Source organism: Thunnus maccoyii, chromosome 12 (assembly GCF_910596095.1).
Source record: "Thunnus maccoyii chromosome 12, fThuMac1.1, whole genome shotgun sequence".
NCBI lineage: Eukaryota > Metazoa > Chordata > Actinopteri > Scombriformes > Scombridae > Thunnus > Thunnus maccoyii.
The window spans coordinates 21,702,557-21,723,122 of record NC_056544.1 but is presented as its reverse complement, the minus strand read 5'-3'; the positions used below and the strand labels follow the sequence as shown (position 1 = coordinate 21,723,122).

At 40.9% G+C, this 20,566-nt stretch overlaps 1 protein-coding gene across 4 annotated transcripts in view; it reads left to right on the top strand.

Annotated features, from left to right (window-relative positions):
* Nucleotides 1-20,566, top strand: part of LOC121909077 (receptor-type tyrosine-protein phosphatase F) — a 186,362-nt gene that overhangs the window by 111,769 nt on the left and 54,027 nt on the right. For all 4 annotated transcript variants that reach the window (XM_042429468.1, XM_042429464.1, XM_042429467.1 and 1 more), the window contains 5 exons: nucleotides 3,398-3,508; nucleotides 12,356-12,625; nucleotides 13,482-14,063; nucleotides 15,322-15,455; nucleotides 16,034-16,178. In XM_042429468.1, coding sequence (XP_042285402.1) covers nucleotides 3,398-3,508; nucleotides 12,356-12,625; nucleotides 13,482-14,063; nucleotides 15,322-15,455; nucleotides 16,034-16,178 — 1,242 coding nt within the window. The remainder of the gene's footprint in view (nucleotides 1-3,397; nucleotides 3,509-12,355; nucleotides 12,626-13,481; nucleotides 14,064-15,321; nucleotides 15,456-16,033; nucleotides 16,179-20,566) is intronic.

Genomic DNA, 20,566 nt, shown 5'->3' with positions numbered 1-20,566 from the left:
TGTTCACTTGGACTGTCCACATTCTTGCAATAATACAATGCGGCTCTACTACAAGTGCAGCCCAAATTAGATACAGATTTCTAACAAATTAGACACTAACACAACAACTTAATTGTTTGATAATGTTTATAGCAAGGATAAAACTGTGCATAACACTGTATTTGTTCTTCTTTTTTTTTTTTTTTTACTTCAGCAACAAACTTTTAATTAGTTTTCTTTCTTGCATATAGTGAGAGTGTGTCTGGAAATGTGCTGATATGTAATGCCCTCAGACTAACAATTCTTTATATCCACCACCCTTTTCACGACATCTGCTGTCGTATCAGGATTTACATTACTGCATATGACCTGAAATGAGGCCAATTTTGCAATGGCAGAAAAAAGCGCATTAAATTGCTGCCACAGTTTAACAGCGAAGACAGCCCTGTACAAGACCCAGTGCCTCTTACTGCATCACACTTGCTCGATTTTTAGTGAACCCACAGACACATTTGGTCTATCTTTTCACACCATCCAAACCATTCATTCTGTAGAGATACTAACTTCTTTTCAATTTAATACCTCTGGCCTGAATACTTTTTGCTGTGCATCACTCTATTTACTGTGTTTGATTGCCATTCATTTCTCTTGCCCATTTTACTAACTGCTGTCTGCACAAATGCAGTCTGTACAAAGAGTGGGGGGTCATCTTAAATTAGAAAGCTTAATTTAAAAACCTGCAAAAAAATTGCATACTAGTTTAATGCTGCTTTGTAGCAAGGAGATATGTGGCTGTAGCTGTTGTCAGCAAATACAAAAGTAGCACGTTATGTTCAAAAATGTTGCCTGACAGAAGGGTCAATGTGCTGTTTTTGCTCATTTGCGGACAACATGCACAGTTCAAAATTTGTACTTGCTTTATCGCTTTGATTAAGTACACTTTGTCATATTGCATTTAAGTGGCTTCTTCTCTGTATTAGTGTTTTTCATTTTTTAACTGTGGCCTGTCAGAAGCCATGTTTTTCTCCCACTGTTTTAAGTGGATTACTAACTAATCTCTCAACCCTGTTTGCATCGAAATTACTCCCACCTAGGTGGTACACCAATTAGAGGTAAGGATGATGAACAAAATGTGTTGGAAAATATCACGTCTACACCATCACCTCACATTCACATCAGACCCCTGCATTACCCCCGATGCCACATCACCAGGTTCATCTACACTGTTAGCGCCAACCCACCCTCTTCCACTTTCCCCTTCGTCTCTTCCCACCTCTCGTCAAGCCCGTGTTCTGTCTGCTGTGTCTGCTCCTTAACAAACAAATGATCACCAACCCTGCTGTCAGGAGGATGGAAATGCAGAAGCAAGTCCAAGGTGTGTCTTGTAAATGAGCTTTTTCAAGACTCGTCCTACGCTATTAAAAATATACCATGTTTGTGAACAAATACACACAAGTTCACAAAGAAACAAACATCTTTCAGCTTCAGGATCTCCTTTGGCTTTTCAGCGAAAAGGAGAAAAGAAGTTACATTTTAAACTAATGGCCACCATCACCACCAAGAGGATCTACCTGCCTCCTTTATGCAGCCTCAATGTAAATTGAAATGGCTGCATTTGCATACAGGCTATGCAGCATTGCCCCCCAGCATGGGAACTGGATGCCTGGTAGAGATTGTTAAGGTGGAAGCTTCAACCCCTTTTTATGGAAATCATCTACTTTTCCCCCGAGTGAAAGCATGATTTCCGTTGAACAACAGTGAGGTAAATAGTGGATGTCTGGGGCAAGCTGAATACATTTAGAGCTTGTTGGAACTACCAGCTGTCTCACTGTCTGTTCATCCATGGCTCCTAATACAGCCCATATTTAATTAGATGTTTAACTCTTTAGGAGTTAAGGCAGCCTTATGGAAGCCTCTGTGCCCCAAGAAAAATGTGAAATGACCTTGTAGAAGATCCGGCAGTGTTCAAGTAGTTGTAAGTAATTGAAGGGGTTTAGTGTTGCAGCTCTGACAACTGCCATAGCAGTAACCTTCTACTTTCCTGTACAAGGAATGTAGAACACTGTTTTCTCCCATGGGAGAATGGGCAGATTGACAGATTGGTGACACCGACATTAGTATGCAGGTACATGTCAGTGCTGAATCAGATGAGATGAGTGTGCAGAGCAAACACCTTGGAGGGATGTGTTGTCATGAGATCTGAGGTGGTATTATCACATGTCACTGTTACGCCCAGTTTTGCTTCTCTTTGTTGGTCTCGCCTTGATTCGAGTCCCCTTGGTTGGTGGTGAACCTGTTTGTTGCATTCATCTCATATTGCATGATGTGAAAAAATGTATCCTAATATCATCTAATGCTGAGTATTTTTGTCATTTTCAAACTGCATGGTGGCTGGCTGCCTTTCATGCTAGTACCATGCTGTTTTGGAGACATAACTGTTATCACTCGCTTGTAACATACATATGTACTTCTGAAAAAAGTAGTTTTGGTTTTTAAACATGTATTTTTTTCAATGAGGGGATGCAGGTAAGTTTGTTGTTGTTGGTCTCTTTTCAATTTGTCAAACTACAACCCGCCTCGTCTGTCAGCCATTTGGAATTCAGTAACAATGATTACATGATGGTTATGGACATGAGTGTCAAAATGACCACACCAAGACAGGTCTCCTGGGCTTTCATGCTTTGTTAGAAACAACATGGTAGCCTTCTGTCTGATGACTACAGCTACTTGGGAGTGTGAATACTAATCTAAGCCATCTGGCAGAGGAGTGTCTCCCTGGAGGGCTTCTGTGAGACATGGTCAAATAGTTGGTAATGAAAGAACATGATAATGACCTCACTGCTAAATGTGTGGAGGAAAGATACCTGCAGTGCCAGTTGCTTTGCAGGAGCATGCCAGGACATCAAGCAAATAATGACTGAAAAGAACATTTAACTCACCAATTTACATGTAGGTTAAATATGATTGCATCTCAGTTTTATTTGAACAATTAGGTTACAATTAGGGAAAAACTCATAAATAGATACGAGTACCATTCCTCTCATGGCCCACAACTATAAATGATGTCCTTCGGTAAAACTGTGTAAAACACAGATTGCACAGTTGTTGGTATTAAGATGATGATGATTAATTGACACTCAGTCACGGTCTTTTTCTCCTTAACATGACTAGGCAAATATTCTGTTAGCAGTTTCCTTAAACTTGCCAAATCAGCTAAATGCTTGTGTTGCCGTAAGCATTTTCTTGACAAAACTGCGTCCATGTCTGAGACACTTAATTACGCATGAATTGGGTTAGACTAGTTGACTACAGGCTCTCTAGCGAGTCACTGTGCATATATTTGTTGTGGTTTCACGCCAAGTTACATCTCTTATTCCAAAACTGTCAAGACAGCTAAATTTGTTAATCCTCTACACAGGAGCCCTGCAAATTGAGAACAGCGAGGAGTCAGACCAGGGGAAATATGAATGTGTTGCCATGAACAGTGCTGGGACCCGTTACTCTGCTCCTGCCAATCTCTACGTACGAGGTAAAGTCAATTGTTTCTCTCAATTCTTGAATTAATCATTTCTGTTGTCCCAAGCATTTGCAAACCACAGATGACCATCCAAACCTTTCAAACTTCTTGTCTGTTTCATTCCAAATGTTGTTCACTGACCAGTGACTGTGCATCTTTCCCTTTTTATTTGTTGTGTAATTTCCAGTCACCACATTTATACCACTATTTCTCTCTCTTTTTCTCTTGTTCAACCAATTCTCTCACCATTATCCTTGCTATGCCATTCCTCCCATACCAATGAGCTGAACTAATCTCAACCTCCTGTTTGGCCGCAAACTCAACCAGGTGCGCCCTCTGTGAAAACAGCTGCATTGAAACCGTTTCCTCTGCTGGCACTGAAAGCCATGCCAGGCCTCCTTTCTTTTTTATTTTGACTGTATCGAAAGGCTCCATTATTCCCTCCCGCACAACCCAGAGCTCCTAAAGGCATGGAGGGGTCTGGAGTTTCAAGGTTTGTTTTTGTTGTGGTGTCTCCGTGAGCAGACTAATGCAGGGCAAGGGCAGATTTGCGCCCATCCTGGAAAAAGCTGGTATAGGGGAGAGAGTACTCTAGGTCAGCCCTTGTAGATAAAACCACCATGTCTGATGTACATGAAACAGAATAGCTGCTCCAGTTGTTAGTGTGGGTGTGGGTGGAGGTGGGAGGGAGGGAGTGAAAGTGTCAGTAAGAAAGAGACATGCTTGGCTTTCACTTCATAATTAAGCAACTACAATAAGTTTTTAACTGGTTATGAAACAGTCTCAATTTAACACTGATGCCTCTATATGACGTACATAAGTAAAGAAGACCATCAGCAAGAAGATTGGTTATTTCTATATAGTTATTCTAAATGCCCACCACCTGGTTGGATTCCCTGCAAAATCTGATTTATGACACATTTTAGATTTTCCCAGGCAGTAAGTAATACGTTAGCTAGTTAAAAGGAAGCAGATTTATTTTTGACATTATATTTTGTCGTTATGGCTGATATTGGGGCAGCATCAGCAAAGAGAAAAAGAAAAGAACTGAAGAACAAAAAAAAAGCTAAAAGAGACGGTGATAGAGCACAGGCGAAAACACGAGTCAACCTTGAGAGATTTGAAAGGATTCAAACTAACATGCACCAAGCAAGAGGCTTAGACCACTGAAGTGAGTAAACCTATTTATGACCAAGTTGCATCTTTCTTTCATTCGCTTCCAAAACAAATGAAGATCTTTACAAGATAAGGCAGTGGTGCTCATGGGAAATGCAGTCTTCATTCTGGGAAACACTACCGCTTTTGTCCACAGGGGACAAATTCCTTATAGTTGCTTTAAAAACATAGACAGGGTAGTTTATAGATAAGTGTTTCTATCGTCTCTTTTTTCCATCCATCAAATAAAATAACTAAATTAGCGTCCAGTGTTTCCTCTGTAACCCAGACAGAAAATTGAACCATTGCTACGGAAATGTAAAATTGAATTAAGAGAACTACTTTTTAAACAAATATCCATCTCACTAAGATGTGCTTCATACAGTAAATCTTAAGCATCAGGGTTTTCCTTACAGGAAGTATCCAAGGAAAATATTTTTTCAAAAGGCAGAACCTCCTCCTGGATCAGAGGAACCAGAGGTAAAATCATCCTCAAGGACTATAGCAGCATCAAATTCTTAGATTAAACACTATGGGCGCCAGAAGGTTTAGATCTTAAATCTTGACAGGGGGAGGTAGTCAGCCAAACAGCAAAGGCGAGGAAGGGAAGTAAGTCTCGTCTATTAATCAGGGCATGTCTGTCACAGGTGCAGACGCAGCCTTTTTTTCCCCTCAGAGGTAATTACAGTAGTTGTGTGGCTTGGCGCCAACAGGGCCCCCAGGCCCAGCTAGTCTGTAACACCACCCAGGTAGCTGTCAACCCGTTGGCCCCGACACCAACTTTTCCGCCAGCTTCACCACACCAGTGGAGAGATAGAAATCAAACCAACCGTAACCTTTTAAAAGTGTACTTGTCTGGAATGGAGAACAAAGTCTCCAGCCATGTTTTCACTCCGTCTTTGTTACCGCTGCAAGAATAAGGAGACGAGACCTGGGGCTGTGCTATCACTGAGCTGCTTGATTGGGTTTAAAACATGAGGGACTCAAGACAAGCGGCCTTTGACATGCCTCTCTTCCTTTCTTGTTGTTGTTTTTTTTATTCTGACACCAGAGGGGGGATTTAGGGGCTTACCTTGTCTGCTCTCAAACCTGTAAACATAACAAGCTTTAGAAGCAAACAGGTCATTGGACAACTTTTAAATTTTACAGTGTTGATGTGTAGCAGCAGGCTGCAGAAAATTTGTTTGATTCCAAGCTTCAAGTACAATATCACACTGACACGTGGGTTATAAACAAGTCAGTGAAATAATACCAAAACTCTCAAAAAATGTCAGAACTCTCTGCTGAGATAAACTTTTTCATTACTCCTTTTTCACTTTTGTGTAAATTATGAGAATCTTCACATCTTCACTGCCTACCAAAAATTTCACCCTCCCAGGGCAGAACCCCTTTGTGCAATAATTTGTATTCTTGGAATGTCAATAAAGTTACCATTACTTGAAAGTGACATAAAAAGATTACCATTGCGGAGAGAATTGTGGTATTATTCTCTATCCACAGCCCTCTAACAACCACCCACGCATGCACACACACACACACACCCCTGTTGGACTTAAATGTGCTTGTTATGGGTTGGTGTTCTGTGTCTGCGAGTGTGCTTCTGTTTTTTTTACACTCACTGTCGCTACCTGATCCAATTCCTGTTTGCAGGTACACAAACACACTGCCAGCGCCATCGTCACCACCCTTTCCTTGACATTTTAGAGCCACAAGAGAATGATGTCCTCATATTTCTGTGTGGGAGGGGAGAGTGAGACCGAGAGAGGAGGGGGCTGTTTTTCCCTGTCTGTGTATCTATTTATGTTCCACTTCTCCTCCATTAAAAGTGTGTGTGTGTGTTTGTAGGTGTGCAGGTGCGCACACGCCTTGTTTGCCACGGGTTGCTTTCGGTGACCCTCCTCTAAAGGAGGACTCCATCTACGTGGGCAGAATCACAAGCGTCCTGTGATTGTGCATGAACGCTCATTTGTCAAGTGCTTATCCCACAACGGAGGAGGGATGTCAGCTTCTGTCTGCTGGCACTCCTTCATATATCCATGTGACATGTCAATATGTCACAGAGGATAAAGTGCTGCAGCTGGGCTTTTCTTTTACCAAAATATCTTCATGCTGTTCTATGTGTGTGTCTGTGTGTCAGGAAGGGAAACGTACAAAAATGATCAATTCACATCAATTGCATTTATGAAGACAAAGAATGGTAAGTGTAGTGCTTCTTGTGTCCACTCAAAAAGTGCTCTTGGAAGGGTACTTACTTAGAACTTGAATAATCCATATGGGTATTGAAACTGGAAATGCCATAACAGTCTATCCTTAATACTTAATAAATAGATGTTTCTCACATTTAAAGGAATAGTTTGACATTTTGGGGAATGCCCTTCTTCACAGTGACTTCCTGGAGTCTTGCAACTATAAAACTATACAAACTATAAAAGAAAGAATGGTCATTACATCACCGTGTAGCGGGTGAACGCACACTGGAGCCACACTTGAAAGCTCTCAGCGCAGTAAGCATAGGGGTAAACAGGCAGACCACTCCTTCATCTCTCCCCTCTCAGATTCACAGGTTCTCAATCTGGGAGGCACCGGTATTTTATTGTGTTGTTATTTAGCTAATGTCTCGTGTGTTTTCAAGGTACGTTTTGTTTGGTTTGTATGTTAATTCAATAATTAATTTCCATGCAAGTTACACTAAAGTTTTGCTAGATTTATAACAAACTGGAGCTTCTTATGCATATGTGATTGAGGTTGGTAACAGACTAGAGTTAGTAAATTAGCTAAACTGTGATAATACCCTAACCAAATGAACTCTGAGCCCGTTAGCTAACATTATGTAACATCATCTACAGATTTTCATATGGTGACCATACAGGTGTAAGGTAGATTAGCCACAGCAGGGTACCTGACAAATGTGATTACAGCCCATGTATTGATATTATCACAGCAGAGATTGCTTCTTTCATAACTACGATGCATTGTTTTCTGATGATCAAGTTTGTTGTTTTAAAGTCTTTAAGTTTCTGATAGACATGAAATGTATACCTTTGTTGTTTTGTAGCTAAGGGTTAGTTTACATTCTACCAATGCACATTAATAATCAGTGGAGGTTTGTAAACTTTTCATTTGAATATGAGACATTCCCATAATATTAGCTATTATTTGTCCTGTCAATCATTGTAAAGCAGCCTCTGCAGAAAAATAAAAGGAAGAAAGAAGGAATGAAGAATACAGATTTTGTTAACAATATTTATTTATCCTAAACTCAATATTTTAAAGGGACACTTTACTTGCAATTTTTTTTAAATTTGCCATGGTGAGCATTTTTCTTTGGATACTATTTGGAGATCAACAGCAAATAAACAAATGCGCACATTTGGAAAAATCAGTAAGTATTTCCTGAAGTGTGTTCTTTCATTTGGTAGAGGCATTTCTTCATCAAAGGTCACATGACGTAGATATGTTGGGTTTTAGTGTGCTTCTCCATGTATCTCCCGTAGGCTTCAATAGAACTGGCATCAAAGTCTGGCACCAAGCAGAGCAATAGAATGTCGGTATACTGACGTAATGACCCTTCCTTCTTTTATAGTTTCCTTGGAGTCTTGTTGTCACTGTGAGGTTGCCAAACAACAAGCGTAGACTCCAGGAACTTACTGCACCCAGCCAAGAAGTAGTCCAACACATAACCCCCAGTAAAAACTACAACTTGTTGTTTTTACACTTCAATTTATGTATGGATTTAACAAACGAGAATTTACATGTTAATTAGTGAGCGTTAGAGGTGCTGGTAGGTGGATAGTGTTACTTTCTGACAGAGTCAGGCTAGCCTTTTCCCTTTGTTTCCAGACCTTATGCTAAGCTAAGCTAACCTGCTGCTGGCTTTAGCCTTATGTTTAACAGATAGATATGAGAATGAGATTCCAATTAACAATACTAACCAATCTGAGCCCTTGTTAAAGGCGAGTTTCCCTCCCTGATACTGTATGTATGCATTACTTTGCCTTTGTGTGTTTGCTGTGCCATGTCACTAACCTCCACTGTGTCTACGGAAACACTGTCCTGTTTCACTGTGTTGTCTTCCTCTCCACTTTGTATCTCTTCATTCCATCGCTCACCTCCATCAAATCACTTCATCCACAAAACAGATCAGCGTGAAGGTTGGTCATTTTTACTTTTAATTCCCCTCCCTCTCAATTTGGTACAGATTTTAGGTGGAGTCAACTCCCTTTCCCTTTCAGACCTCCTGATGAAGACACTGATATCCCTTCCCTGAAAAACAAAAATATTAATAATAACTCACCCTAATTTACCACAGTGTAAATGTGTAATGTCGTGTCCTTGTTTGCATGAATCCCTGAATAGGTCTTGCATGCCTTCCAGTGCCACTCCCCCGAATTATGTTTCTTTTAGCCTTGCCAAAACACACAAGGAGCTCCCGTGCAGTTTGTTTAAGTCATTATTATATCTCTGTTTTGTTATGTAGCCATGCATTCCTCCCAACCGCACCCATATTGTCACTGTCAACCACATCCACCAGAAACTATAGCTGTTTTCACCCTCAGACTTTCCATCCGCCTCTGGAGGCCCATCAGAGGTGTGTGATGGATTACTTCGGTATTCAGGTGGCAACCGGATTTGTCAGGTATTTAGGCAGCAACACCCCTGCCCCCCTGCTGAGGGACATGGGTATCAGAACTGACAAAGCTGTTCTCAGGGGATTATGTCTGTTTTACCGCCATGGGCACCCTAGAGACTGAAGGATGTGATAGGCATACGTTAGCCTAATGAGAAGAGAGATAACCCTCCTTCTTCGTGAAATATTGCAGCAGGAGGCCCTGCAGGAAAAAAAGCTCATAGAAAGTTACATGATTTTTTGAGAAAGTTAAACACTTTTGAAAAAAGGATCTGATCTGCTCTTACTGACATTATTATATAACAACTAATCATTAAGAAATATATGCAAGTAATGGATTTTATGACTTTTGGCCCTTGATCCAAACACAGTTTTACAGTCTGAGCGTCTGTTTTAAAGTTAATGAATGATGACATTGTCATTGTCCAAGACAGATCTAATGTTTTGGAAATGGTTTCTTTACTTGTACCATCTGCAAAACACTGTCACACAAAGAGCTGACCTATAGAATATTTAAGAATGAGCTGGCAGTGTGCTGACAGGGGGGATGATCAGCCATCATGGTAGCCCAGTGCTGCTGCCAGGAAGCCTGGGAGCCCGCTGACTCTGTGCCAGTTTGCTCAAATATTGATTGACTGAACAGGTTCTGCTATCCTTGGGCACTTTGTCAAGGCAGTTAAATTTATAGATATCCAGCAAGCAGGCAGGCAGAGTGGAGACAGGGCTTATTTTGTGGTTTTGATAGAGTCCCGGAGCCCGTCTCTCCAAGCCGCTCTCAACAGGAGAGAGGCTTCAGGGGAATCGATAACAATTACCTGCCCTCTAGTCATTTTGTTCCACAGCACCTCTCCAAACTTAACCGCACGCCATGAATTATTCACAACATTAAGTGTTCAATATACACAGGCCCCATTGACTGACTGCTCTTAGCACTGTTTAGTCTACGGACTCATGAAAGAATAACAGATAATTTGAGCTTAATGGTCTTACATTAGGCCCGCTTCTTGCAGGTTTCTCTTTTTCATAAGCATATGTTGTGAAAAATAGCTGCATTTGGAGACTGTTACAGTTGTGTGAGAAGACACAGGTGGCCACCAACATAAGTAGAATACCCACACTTTCTCAAAATACTCAAAGGAAGGTCTGTTGTGCATTAGTCATACTGAAAATCAGATGTTCAGTCATTCATACGAGAAAATTGGACCAAGTGCCTCCTTTATCTTCTTCCCCCAGCGTACTCAATCTTGTGATCCTTTCCCATATCTTTCCTCAGCTCCTGTGCATGCTTTGCTTGAGAATGTCGTCCTCGTCCTGTTCCCAGGCTGGTAACACTACTTGGCCTGTCCAGTCTTTGCATGTAAAAATCAGCCCTATGACCGTGAACCTCAGAGAGCAAATGTTATGCTTGATGTAAATCTTTTCAAACCTTTTCAAAAGCTCTTCATAAAGACTTTTAATATTAAATGGTCATGTTTACTTTGGCCCAAACCTTTGCTGACCTCTGTACTTGATTTTTTTGTTTGCCACACACCCTTTTGAAAAGGCAAGTACTTTTGAAAGACCTGCAAAGTTTTGATTTATCTGGGAAATTGTGTTAAACAAACTCCAAAGACCAAATTCCAAAATACATATGATTACGTGTATTTTGTTGCTCGGACCTGAGATATTATTATTTTTATGAGATATTGAGCCAAGTAGTTTAAGCTTCCATGATTGTATCGATTAAAAAAAAACTGCAGCAGGCTATATACAGCACCTCAATTATTTTGGGAAAATTCAGATGAGTGTGAACCAGGTCCCCCTTATTATAGCACAGTCCAGAGAACCAGTCCTTTCCTGACTGGAATCTCAAAAGGTGCTTTTGTGTTTTTCCATTTCACCACATAATGAGGGGACTAACAAGCATGGCTGTAACGACGTTCCGGTTCAAATTAGATCGGGGAGGGAGGGGTGAAGGATGGGGGGAAAGGAAAGGTGGAGGGAGACTCACATTTGAAAATCCATTTTCATGGAGACTGGTGCAAGAGAGCAATTACAGTCATTTTTTTCCAGAGAGACACAGAGATGTTGTAGTGCATTAGGGGAAACAAGCAGTATAAATTCTGCAGGGATAGTTTAATGACGTAGTGTTTTGAATACATATGACCAACAGTAGTGGGATAGCAATAATGGGTCCTCACTGGGGATCTAAATGTTTGGCTTGGCTTTTTTTTTTCTCCATTATCAAGGTTAAAGAAGTCAGAGCTCCTTCTCCTTACATTCAGCTCATACTATGGTAATGTTCAGCATGTCATAAATTTAACAGGTTTGACACTGATGGATGTTCACGTAGCACTGTCAGTGGATAAGTTTGTCGTGGTTGCCGAAAGTTACCAGGAAAAGATCTAAAGTGTGTAAATATGGCAGGAATTTGTTGTGTATCTTTATTTAGATAGAAAACAAGTCATATGTAAATGCTGGCTGCCTGTTTATTCTGGGGCAGCTTTTCAGTATTGCATGGAGCCTCTGCATCGGTGTTTGCCTTGTCCCTGGCGACGTCAACGGGCCCTTCTTGTCTCCATGGGAACCCCTTTTTAATGTCAGCCTATCTGAATATCAGAACTGCACAAAGAGAGGGAGAGAGAGGGAGTGAGAAAGACAGGCTGAGCAGAAGGAGCCAGAGAGAGGGAGCGGGAGGAGAAATCAAACAATGCCATCTCCACAGGGTCCCTCAATGATGCAACTCTCGCCACCATTTGACACTCTGACAAAAGAGGGCCAGACATAGTCTCCAGCAAAACTGAGCTATTTTTTGATTATAGTCCCTTTTGTAGGCAAGAGGATAAAACACCCCCTCAAAGTTTTCTTGTGAATTTCCCGAGCCATTTTGTGACAGTCCTATTATTCCCATTGTGCTCGCCTGCACATTTGGACAAAAGCGATCAGCCCTCCATTCTGGTAGCTTTTCTGCGTTAGCTTCTAGCCTTCTGGTGTTGTATTGGGCAAGACCATTCATCAAATCACAAAAAAAACTATCATATTCACCTTACTTATCCTAACTATTCACTTCTTTCTCCTCCTCCTCTTCATCCCGTTAGTGCGAAGAGTCCCACCCAGATTCTCCATTCCACCCACCAACCAAGAGGTGATGCCAGGCGGCAGCGTCAACCTGACATGTGTTGCGGTGGGCTCGCCGATGCCTTACGTCAAGTGGATGATGGGTGAAGTGGAGCTGACCAAGGAGGAAGAGATGCCGATGGGACGCAACGTGCTGGAGGTCACCAACATCCGTGAATCAGCCAACTACACTTGCGTGGCCATCTCATCCCTCGGCATGATCCAAGCCACAGCCCAGGTCACAGTCAAAGGTGAGAGCTTATGCTGTTCATGCCAATTGTTATGCTGGCCTGATTTGAGTCATCCACAGATTCAGATAATTAAATGTTATGAAACAGAATAAACAACTTTCAAATGGCCTCCAAAAATTTCTTGTACATATTTGTTGCCCCTGTGCTTTGGCCTGTGTTTTTTTGTGGATACTGAAAGATAAAAAAAAAATGAAGGTTGCTGTTTGCGGGCTCTTTGTCAATAAGAGTCAATGTCAGGGCTTGTAGGTGTGTGTTTACATTTTTGGTGAGTCCTTTTTTTCTGTATCCAAGTGTTTGTGTGAATGTGGCTCTACTTACCTGTGTGTATGTGGCTATGCAAGTGTTGTTCTACCCATTGCAGCCTCTCTTATCAGTGTATTGATCCTACTTTCTACTCACCTGATCGATACACAGAATGTCACAGTCATTTAGAGGGACCAAAGCATTACAGACCCCTGTCTTCAAGGAAGCCATAATGAAGACCCTCTGTTTTGTTTGTATTTGTCACTCACTCGCAATGGGAACCACTTTGCAATTTTCTTGTATTGTCAGTAATGGCCAAGAAGGTTATAAAACACAAAATTGAGATTTCAGTCTAGATTTTCTATTAATTTACAGATAATGGCTGCTGACTGTATTCTTGAGGATTAACTTATGAAACAATCATTTCAGTGCTATGAGACACACCAGTCATGTTTTTTTCTCCACAAGAGTTGAGTTTAGTTGTATTGTGCCCACATTTTGGGCATGTGGGAATTATGGTATTAAATGATATCTAATTTTTCTCAAATTACCTATGACTCCTGGTAGTCTATCCCTGATATCAAAGCTTAATACCCTGCTTCTTCCTTTTCAGCCTTGCCAAAGCCCCCCACCTCCCTCATTGTAACTGAGACCACAGCCACAAGCGTGACTCTTACCTGGGACTCTGGGAACCCAGAACCTGTCACCTACTACATGATTCAGTACAAAGCCAAGGCATCAGACAATGGCTTCCAGGAAGTGGAGGGTGTGGCCACCACCCGTTACAGCATCGGTGGACTTAGCCCCTACTCTGAGTATGAGTTTCGAGTCATGGCTGTCAACAACATTGGCCGTGGGCCGCCTAGCGACCCTGTGGAGACGCGCACAGGTGAACAGGCCCCCTCCTCACCACCTCTGCACGTCCAAGCACGCATGCTGAGTGCCAGCACAATGCTGGTCCAGTGGGAGCCACCCGAGGAACCTAACGGACAAATCAGGGGATACCGGGTCTACTACAGCTCAGACCTGACAGCTCCACTCAGCGCCTGGCAGAAACATAACACAGACGACAGCAGCCTGACCACCATCTCAAGCCTGACTCCTGATATCACCTACAGCCTCAGGGTGCTGGGATTCACCTCAGTGGGCGACGGGCCACCCTCTGACATCCTGCAAGTCAAAACCCAGCAGGGAGGTGAGCAGGCAACCACTGTGTGTGGTTCTGTTTGTTTGTTAATATGTGAATGTTCATGTGCACATGAAAAAAAAAAACATTTCGTCTGTCTCAGTTGTTTGAGGGTTTCTAATTATGTTTACAGATAGTGTTAGACAAGATAAAAGCTAAGATATTATTGTTCTTGTCATAGAACGTCCATTTTTTTATGTGGCTGATGTAAGTATTGTATGTATCTAAAGCATGTGTGAAAAAATAGGGCTGTTTGCCACACAGTTGTGGAGAACATTTAGTTTTAGAAGTGAGCTCTCTGTTTTCATTCCTTAAAGAGGCGCATTTCTCTGTGGACTGAGCGTTTTGATCATAGACTGTAAAAAAATGTGGACTTAGTCACCATGACGTCACCCATTGGTTTGTGGACTGCTGTTTTGATGCCTCGAGTTTAGCGATTTGACCATCGCCATCTTGGATTTGACTGTTGCCATCTTTGATTTTTGGAGCCAGAGGTGGCCATATTTGGACGAGAGGATGTAGCTGACCCTAGTGCTAGCTGCTAGCTTGGTTAGCACGGTGCATTTATAGTCTATGGTTAACTGTGATAATGCTAATGCTAATGCTAAAACCATTCAAACAAAATATACTTACTGGAAAAACTGAACATCCAACTCTGTAAAGGGTCTTTTAGTATGACCAACCACTAAACAAGAGTTTTTTAGGCAACCGAAATGTTACAATTAACTTTCATGAATTGAAAGCACGCTGTGAAATAGCGGCAGCTTTGGCTACACTCTGTGAATATGGGGTTACGCCATGGTACGTAATCAACGTTGTCACCATCGTAGCGACTTGTCAAACACAAGGTAGCCATGCCCTAAAGCATATGCTGCTTTGTTGTCAATTTCACTCTAAATGGGACCATAATTTACAAAATGAACATCATGCTGTATTGAAGAAGACTTGAAATACCATAAATTCATTAGGAACGTGTTTACTGAGGTAATAAATCAAGTGAGAAGTAGGGGCATTATTTCATTGACTTCCATATAATTGGACTTCTTTTTGCAACTGGTGGAGTCGCCCCCTGCTGGAATGAATGCAGGTTTGAGGCACTTCCGCATTGGCTTCACTTTTCAGACTGGGAGCTACCTGCTTGATTTCAATACTTTCAGAGTATTTTTAAAGCACCTAGATCTGCTATGTAATCAAAAAAAGAAATGGAAATCTCCCTTTGTATAATATGTCCCCTTTAACCTCTGTCCTCTTGCCCCTCTCTACCCAGTCCCTGCCCAGCCGTCCAGCTTTGAAGCTGAAGCCGAGCTGGATACCCGCATCGTGCTAACATGGCTGTGGCCCGTACAGGACCCCATCACTAAGTATGAGCTGCAGTACTGGGAGGCTGGCTCGGACAACAAGGTTAGAATAACAACATAACATTGTTACTTTTTTATGACCTGTTTTTCTCTGCTACAGACCATATCTATCTATCTATCTATCTGTCTGTCTGTCTGTCTGTCTGTCTATCTATCTATATCTATCTACTTGACACTTTTCTCATATTCCGCTGTGAGATTGCAGACAAATGAATATTGCTCTTTATGATGCAATTTCTCTGAATGGGAAGCCTCGGCTGAAGCAATGTTGTTGTAGTAATGCAGTCAGCTCCCCAGCTAATAAGAAAGATTTACTGTAATAGAAAACAGCACAGTTGTTGTGTTCTGATTCTGGATGTAGTTGCCGTTGATTCAACTCTGCTGAACCACTAGTTGGAGGACAACTTATTTTTGGAACAAGTTGCTCTCAAATGTGGTTGTATTGTCTACTTTGTATGCATGTAAGAAGGAGAGACAACAGTTTTGGCTTTAGGGTTGAAGATTCTCAGTCTCAAATCACTACAACAAATACTATTTAGTCCTACAGCTCAAGACATGGAAATACTTGTGTGACTCTTTCTGATTCAATGTCATATGTCCATCTAATTCTGAACCTTCCAGATCCATGTGACCTTCAACCCAGCGGGCTCCTATGCTGTGGATGGTCTGAAGCCTGACACCTCATACCGTTTCTCACTGGCAGCCCGTTCTGAGATGGGTTTAGGTGTCTACACTCAGCCCATTGAAGCTCGCACCGCCCAGTCCAGTAAGTCGACAATCTTTTTCTCATGTTATCTCTTTCATCTGTCTTATCTCCTCGCTGCCCACTAACCAGTGATTTTACAGAGAAAAAGTCACCCACAACCAGCTGATGCAGGTTGAGGTCATTATTTTCAGAGCAGGACAAAGTTGAGTTACATGGAGGTTAAGTCAGACAGCGTGGGCAACTTGAATGCCACGTCAATTTCAGCACAACATAAAATGCTGTCAGTGCAGCCATCCCAGTCAGCCTCACACTTCCACCACCTCCCCCCTGTCACCAACACTAACACTCCTGTCCATCTATCTGAGGGCAGGCCCTGTGTTCAGTGTCAAAGGTACGTTTAATGTGTCTTGTTACCACATTTGTGAGCTGTGCTGTGTTATATTGCCTCATATCATTATGTGCTTTTACAATGCCAGCACTCAAAATGTCACTCTTTGCCAGCTGACTGCTGAATTTTTACTGTGGCGGTACCAAGCTTGTACCATCTCACGCAGGGGGCTCATGTTATGTGTAGAGACCCAATTGAACAGACCTCTCCTTGTGGTTGTTTTAAAGGGAATCGGACCTGCAACAGACCAGCAAACTCCTACAGGCCTGGAGCAGCATAAAGCAGGAGAGAGCAAAGAAAGCAACGAATAATAAAAAAAAAGAAAAAAAGGGAAAACACAAGCAAACAAAGTAAAACAAAAAGAAATGAGAAAAATAAGGGGAAAAATAAGAAAAATAAAATTCTGCCCTGACCCAGCTGTCCTGACCTGAACCATCCCAGAACCACCCTGGCGTCTCTTTGTCCTTCCACTCGTTTCAGCCTGATGAATGTCACCTGTTCATGAGGTGTGCATTCATGAGATGTGATCGCTGGAATAATCCACGTCCCTAAAATTGCCATATAAGGCTCCATATTCCACTCCGTTTGTGGGTGAGTTTCATTCACAGAAAAGAGTCAAAACACGGCGCAGCTTCAAGTCCTGCTTTCACAAATCAGTACAAAAAAACATAACAAATTTAAGAATGACAATAGTTGTTCATGTGTTTCTCCCATGTGAAGAAAGACTAGAAAGGTCTAGACCAAAAATTTCGTTTGTACCGTTGTAAGAGAAAAAGTAAAATTGATGAATGCCACAAATGTTCGTAAATTACTCGTACATGAGTGGTCTTGTTTTTTTGCAGCATGGCTAGTATCGTTAGCATAGCCGTGCTGTGCCGTGTGAAGTCCATAGACTATATAAAAATAAGGTGTAGCTGTGGTGTTTCCGGTTTAACAGGACTGTGCTGGGCAGGTGACAGGTGTGTTTACAGTGTTCATATGCTCTGAAAGACGTCACAGCACGGATATAAAGTCACACAGCTGACAGACTGTTAGCCTAGCATGTTAATCCTACGTAAACATATGGATGAGACCATATGTCTACAGACATCTGCGGATAGAAACAGATGAAAGAGCAGGGGGAGTTAAAAGATAATTAGAGTAGTTATAATTAAAGTTATCTTTCAAAACAAACATCCCAAGATATGAGTAGAAAGTATTGTTCTTGCAACTGCATTCATAACCTTTTTTTGACTCAAATGTTGCTTAACCATGCCATGTGATATGCTACTTAAGTACACTTTAACAACAAATTAATGGGAACACTACAGAAAATTGCAGATGAACATTTAATATCCAGGAATTCACATTACAGACACTACCACTGATTATCCCTGTAACAAATTGGCCACAACTTCACACATTGACCATACAATCTCCAGCCATTTGCTTGGTTTTAACCTGGTCTTGTTTGAGTTGGTTTGTTTGTTCTCACTCTTGTTTGTACTGTGTCACATGCGTGTTCATGTTAATCACTTATCTTGCACAAAAAAACAAACAAAAAAAAAGATGGTACATATTGTGTTTTACTTGGAGTCAGTGTACATTTCAATTCACAGGGCCAGTGAGGTGTTGTCTTTACAACAGATGCTTTGCAACAGATGCATTGCAGATTAGGTGACAACAGATGATTTAGCCCGTAGCCTTTAGAAGGTTTTCTCTTAAATATGGAAATGATATTAGTACATTTTAAATAGGCAACTTTTCAAATGTGTCAAAGAATTTCCAAAACAAAGTGAGGTGGACAGTAAAGTTCCACATTAAAATGCATGTCCACTCCGTTACAGGATCACTGTGGGTGCGCCATTAGAATAGAAAAGAATACAGAGAGAATGGACAGAGAGCATGGATATCTCTTTTAGAAATCTTTATCCATTAGGACAGACAAAATCACTGAGTAGATAACACATTTGACTACCACAGAGTTATATAACTGTCAGTCACGATCACGAGTGGCGATGAGTCTGTGTTCTTGAGCCCCCTGTCAGTAGGAGACACAAGGTCAAAGAATTTGGAGAACAGAATTCGGATTTCAAGCAGTGTGCATGAAATAAGCTGCAGCCTAAGGAAGGTTCTGAGACAGACAGTGGGGAAGTGTGACATTTTCTAGTGCTGCATTCAAATGTTTCATATCATTTTTTTTTAAAGATTCAGAGCAATGAACATAACTGAGCCATATTCATATTTTTCTGCTGTTTTTGTAAGGTCTAATGTTGCAATCTACCACTCAGCAAAGGACTTGATAGCCTGTAAAAGTTGTTTTCTACTTTACCTAAAACTGAATAGGAAAGTATATAGATTACAAAGGTTAATTGAAAAGATTTTAAACAAAAGGGAATATTGGATAACAAATTATATCTTATATCTTGTATCTTATAAATACTTTTATGTTGATGGTGTTTGTGTTTCATACATGATTAATGACATTAAAGACAGACTAAGAATATGTCCATATTTTGAATTATGATTGGTTGTGATACACACAAAATGCCAATTTTCCATATTAACTCAAACTCTTCAATAACATATGTGGATATACCTTAAATGTACACAGTGAAAAAATTATGTCTTGGGCTTTTACATTAGAAAAAAAGGAGAGATAGAGGTAATTTATCGTCCTCATCTCTAATTTTATCTTTGCTCTGTTTATCTGTCTTATCTTTGTCTCGCTCTCTTTTGCCTCTGAGGCATATGTATTTCCTGTGGCGTTCCAATTTGACTTTGATCTAGCAGATTTTTCATCAGGACCTCAACATTACAATTTATTCGCCAAATCATCTGCATTGTTTTGATTCAGTCTTTCACCTTTGTTTTTTTTTTTTTAATACACTCGGTGTCGTCAGGTCTTTGTAGTTTTCTGACCGCTCTCTTATGGATCAGAGATCACTTGATGAGACACACCTCTCTTTTGTTGAGCCCCAATGTTTTGAAAAGGTGGAGTTTCATGTTCTGGTATTAGTTGATTGGATTATATTTGAGCTCACTGTTCATTGCTCTGCTTATTAAAAAGGAAATTTCATGGGCATGCTGTGTAAGAACACCTTGCTTTGAATTTTCTCTCCTTGGTTCATTTTACTCCTTTTTGAAGAGGCCTTTGTTATAGAGTTGAATAGATTTGTGATTGAGTTAGATGCATGAAATGTATGAATGCTGTTGTGTTTCTTTTCTGTGTTGTTTTTGTTCCCCTTTTTAAAGTTGTTTATTGGTTTTATGTTTTTACATCTGGACTTGAGAGTTTACTTGTATTTTATACTGTGGCTGTTGTAAATGATGTAATCATATTCATTGCAGTAATCATATTATTCCCGACTGGAGAGGTGTAGCTTGAGATTACCAACTCCACATTGACACATTATACTGTATATGCTGTTCACGTTTCTTCACATTCTGCACACATGCAAAAGGACTTTGTGATTATAAAACATAACAGGGTGAGGTGGACAGAATATAACAGTCTGGCATGATTATACTAAATATTATATAAAATACTCTTATTGATAGCCTGTTGGGCCAACAGATTTAAGACTAAAACCATGTAGCTGCAAAATTACTGGTTCCATTATAGCTATTCAAAGCAAAGGATTAATGACAGAGCAACATGGATTTGTCTAATCTGATAACCATAATAAGATTGTTTTCCAGGGCAGCGGCTACAAACCAGATGTTGACAATGGCTAGAATGTTCATAACTGTTATTGATTATTAAATTTTCACTTAAAGTACGACTTGTAATTGCAACTCTAAGCAGAGGCTGACAAACAATGTTAAGCTCAGAGCTTTTGCATCAACGTGCAAACACCAGTCAACACTGTCAAGCACTTATTCACACACTCGCACATCTATGGCCAGTTTATTGCTCCTTATGCATACTGGGAGAAGCAGCGGAGATAGCAGTTAGGGACAAATTATGTCTTTATGAAAACATTGCCTTGTAAAAGTTTGGCATATTTTATATTCTGTTCACCCCGCCCTGTGTCATGGTCTCTCGCATAAATGCAACACCAAACACAGCTTCAACAGT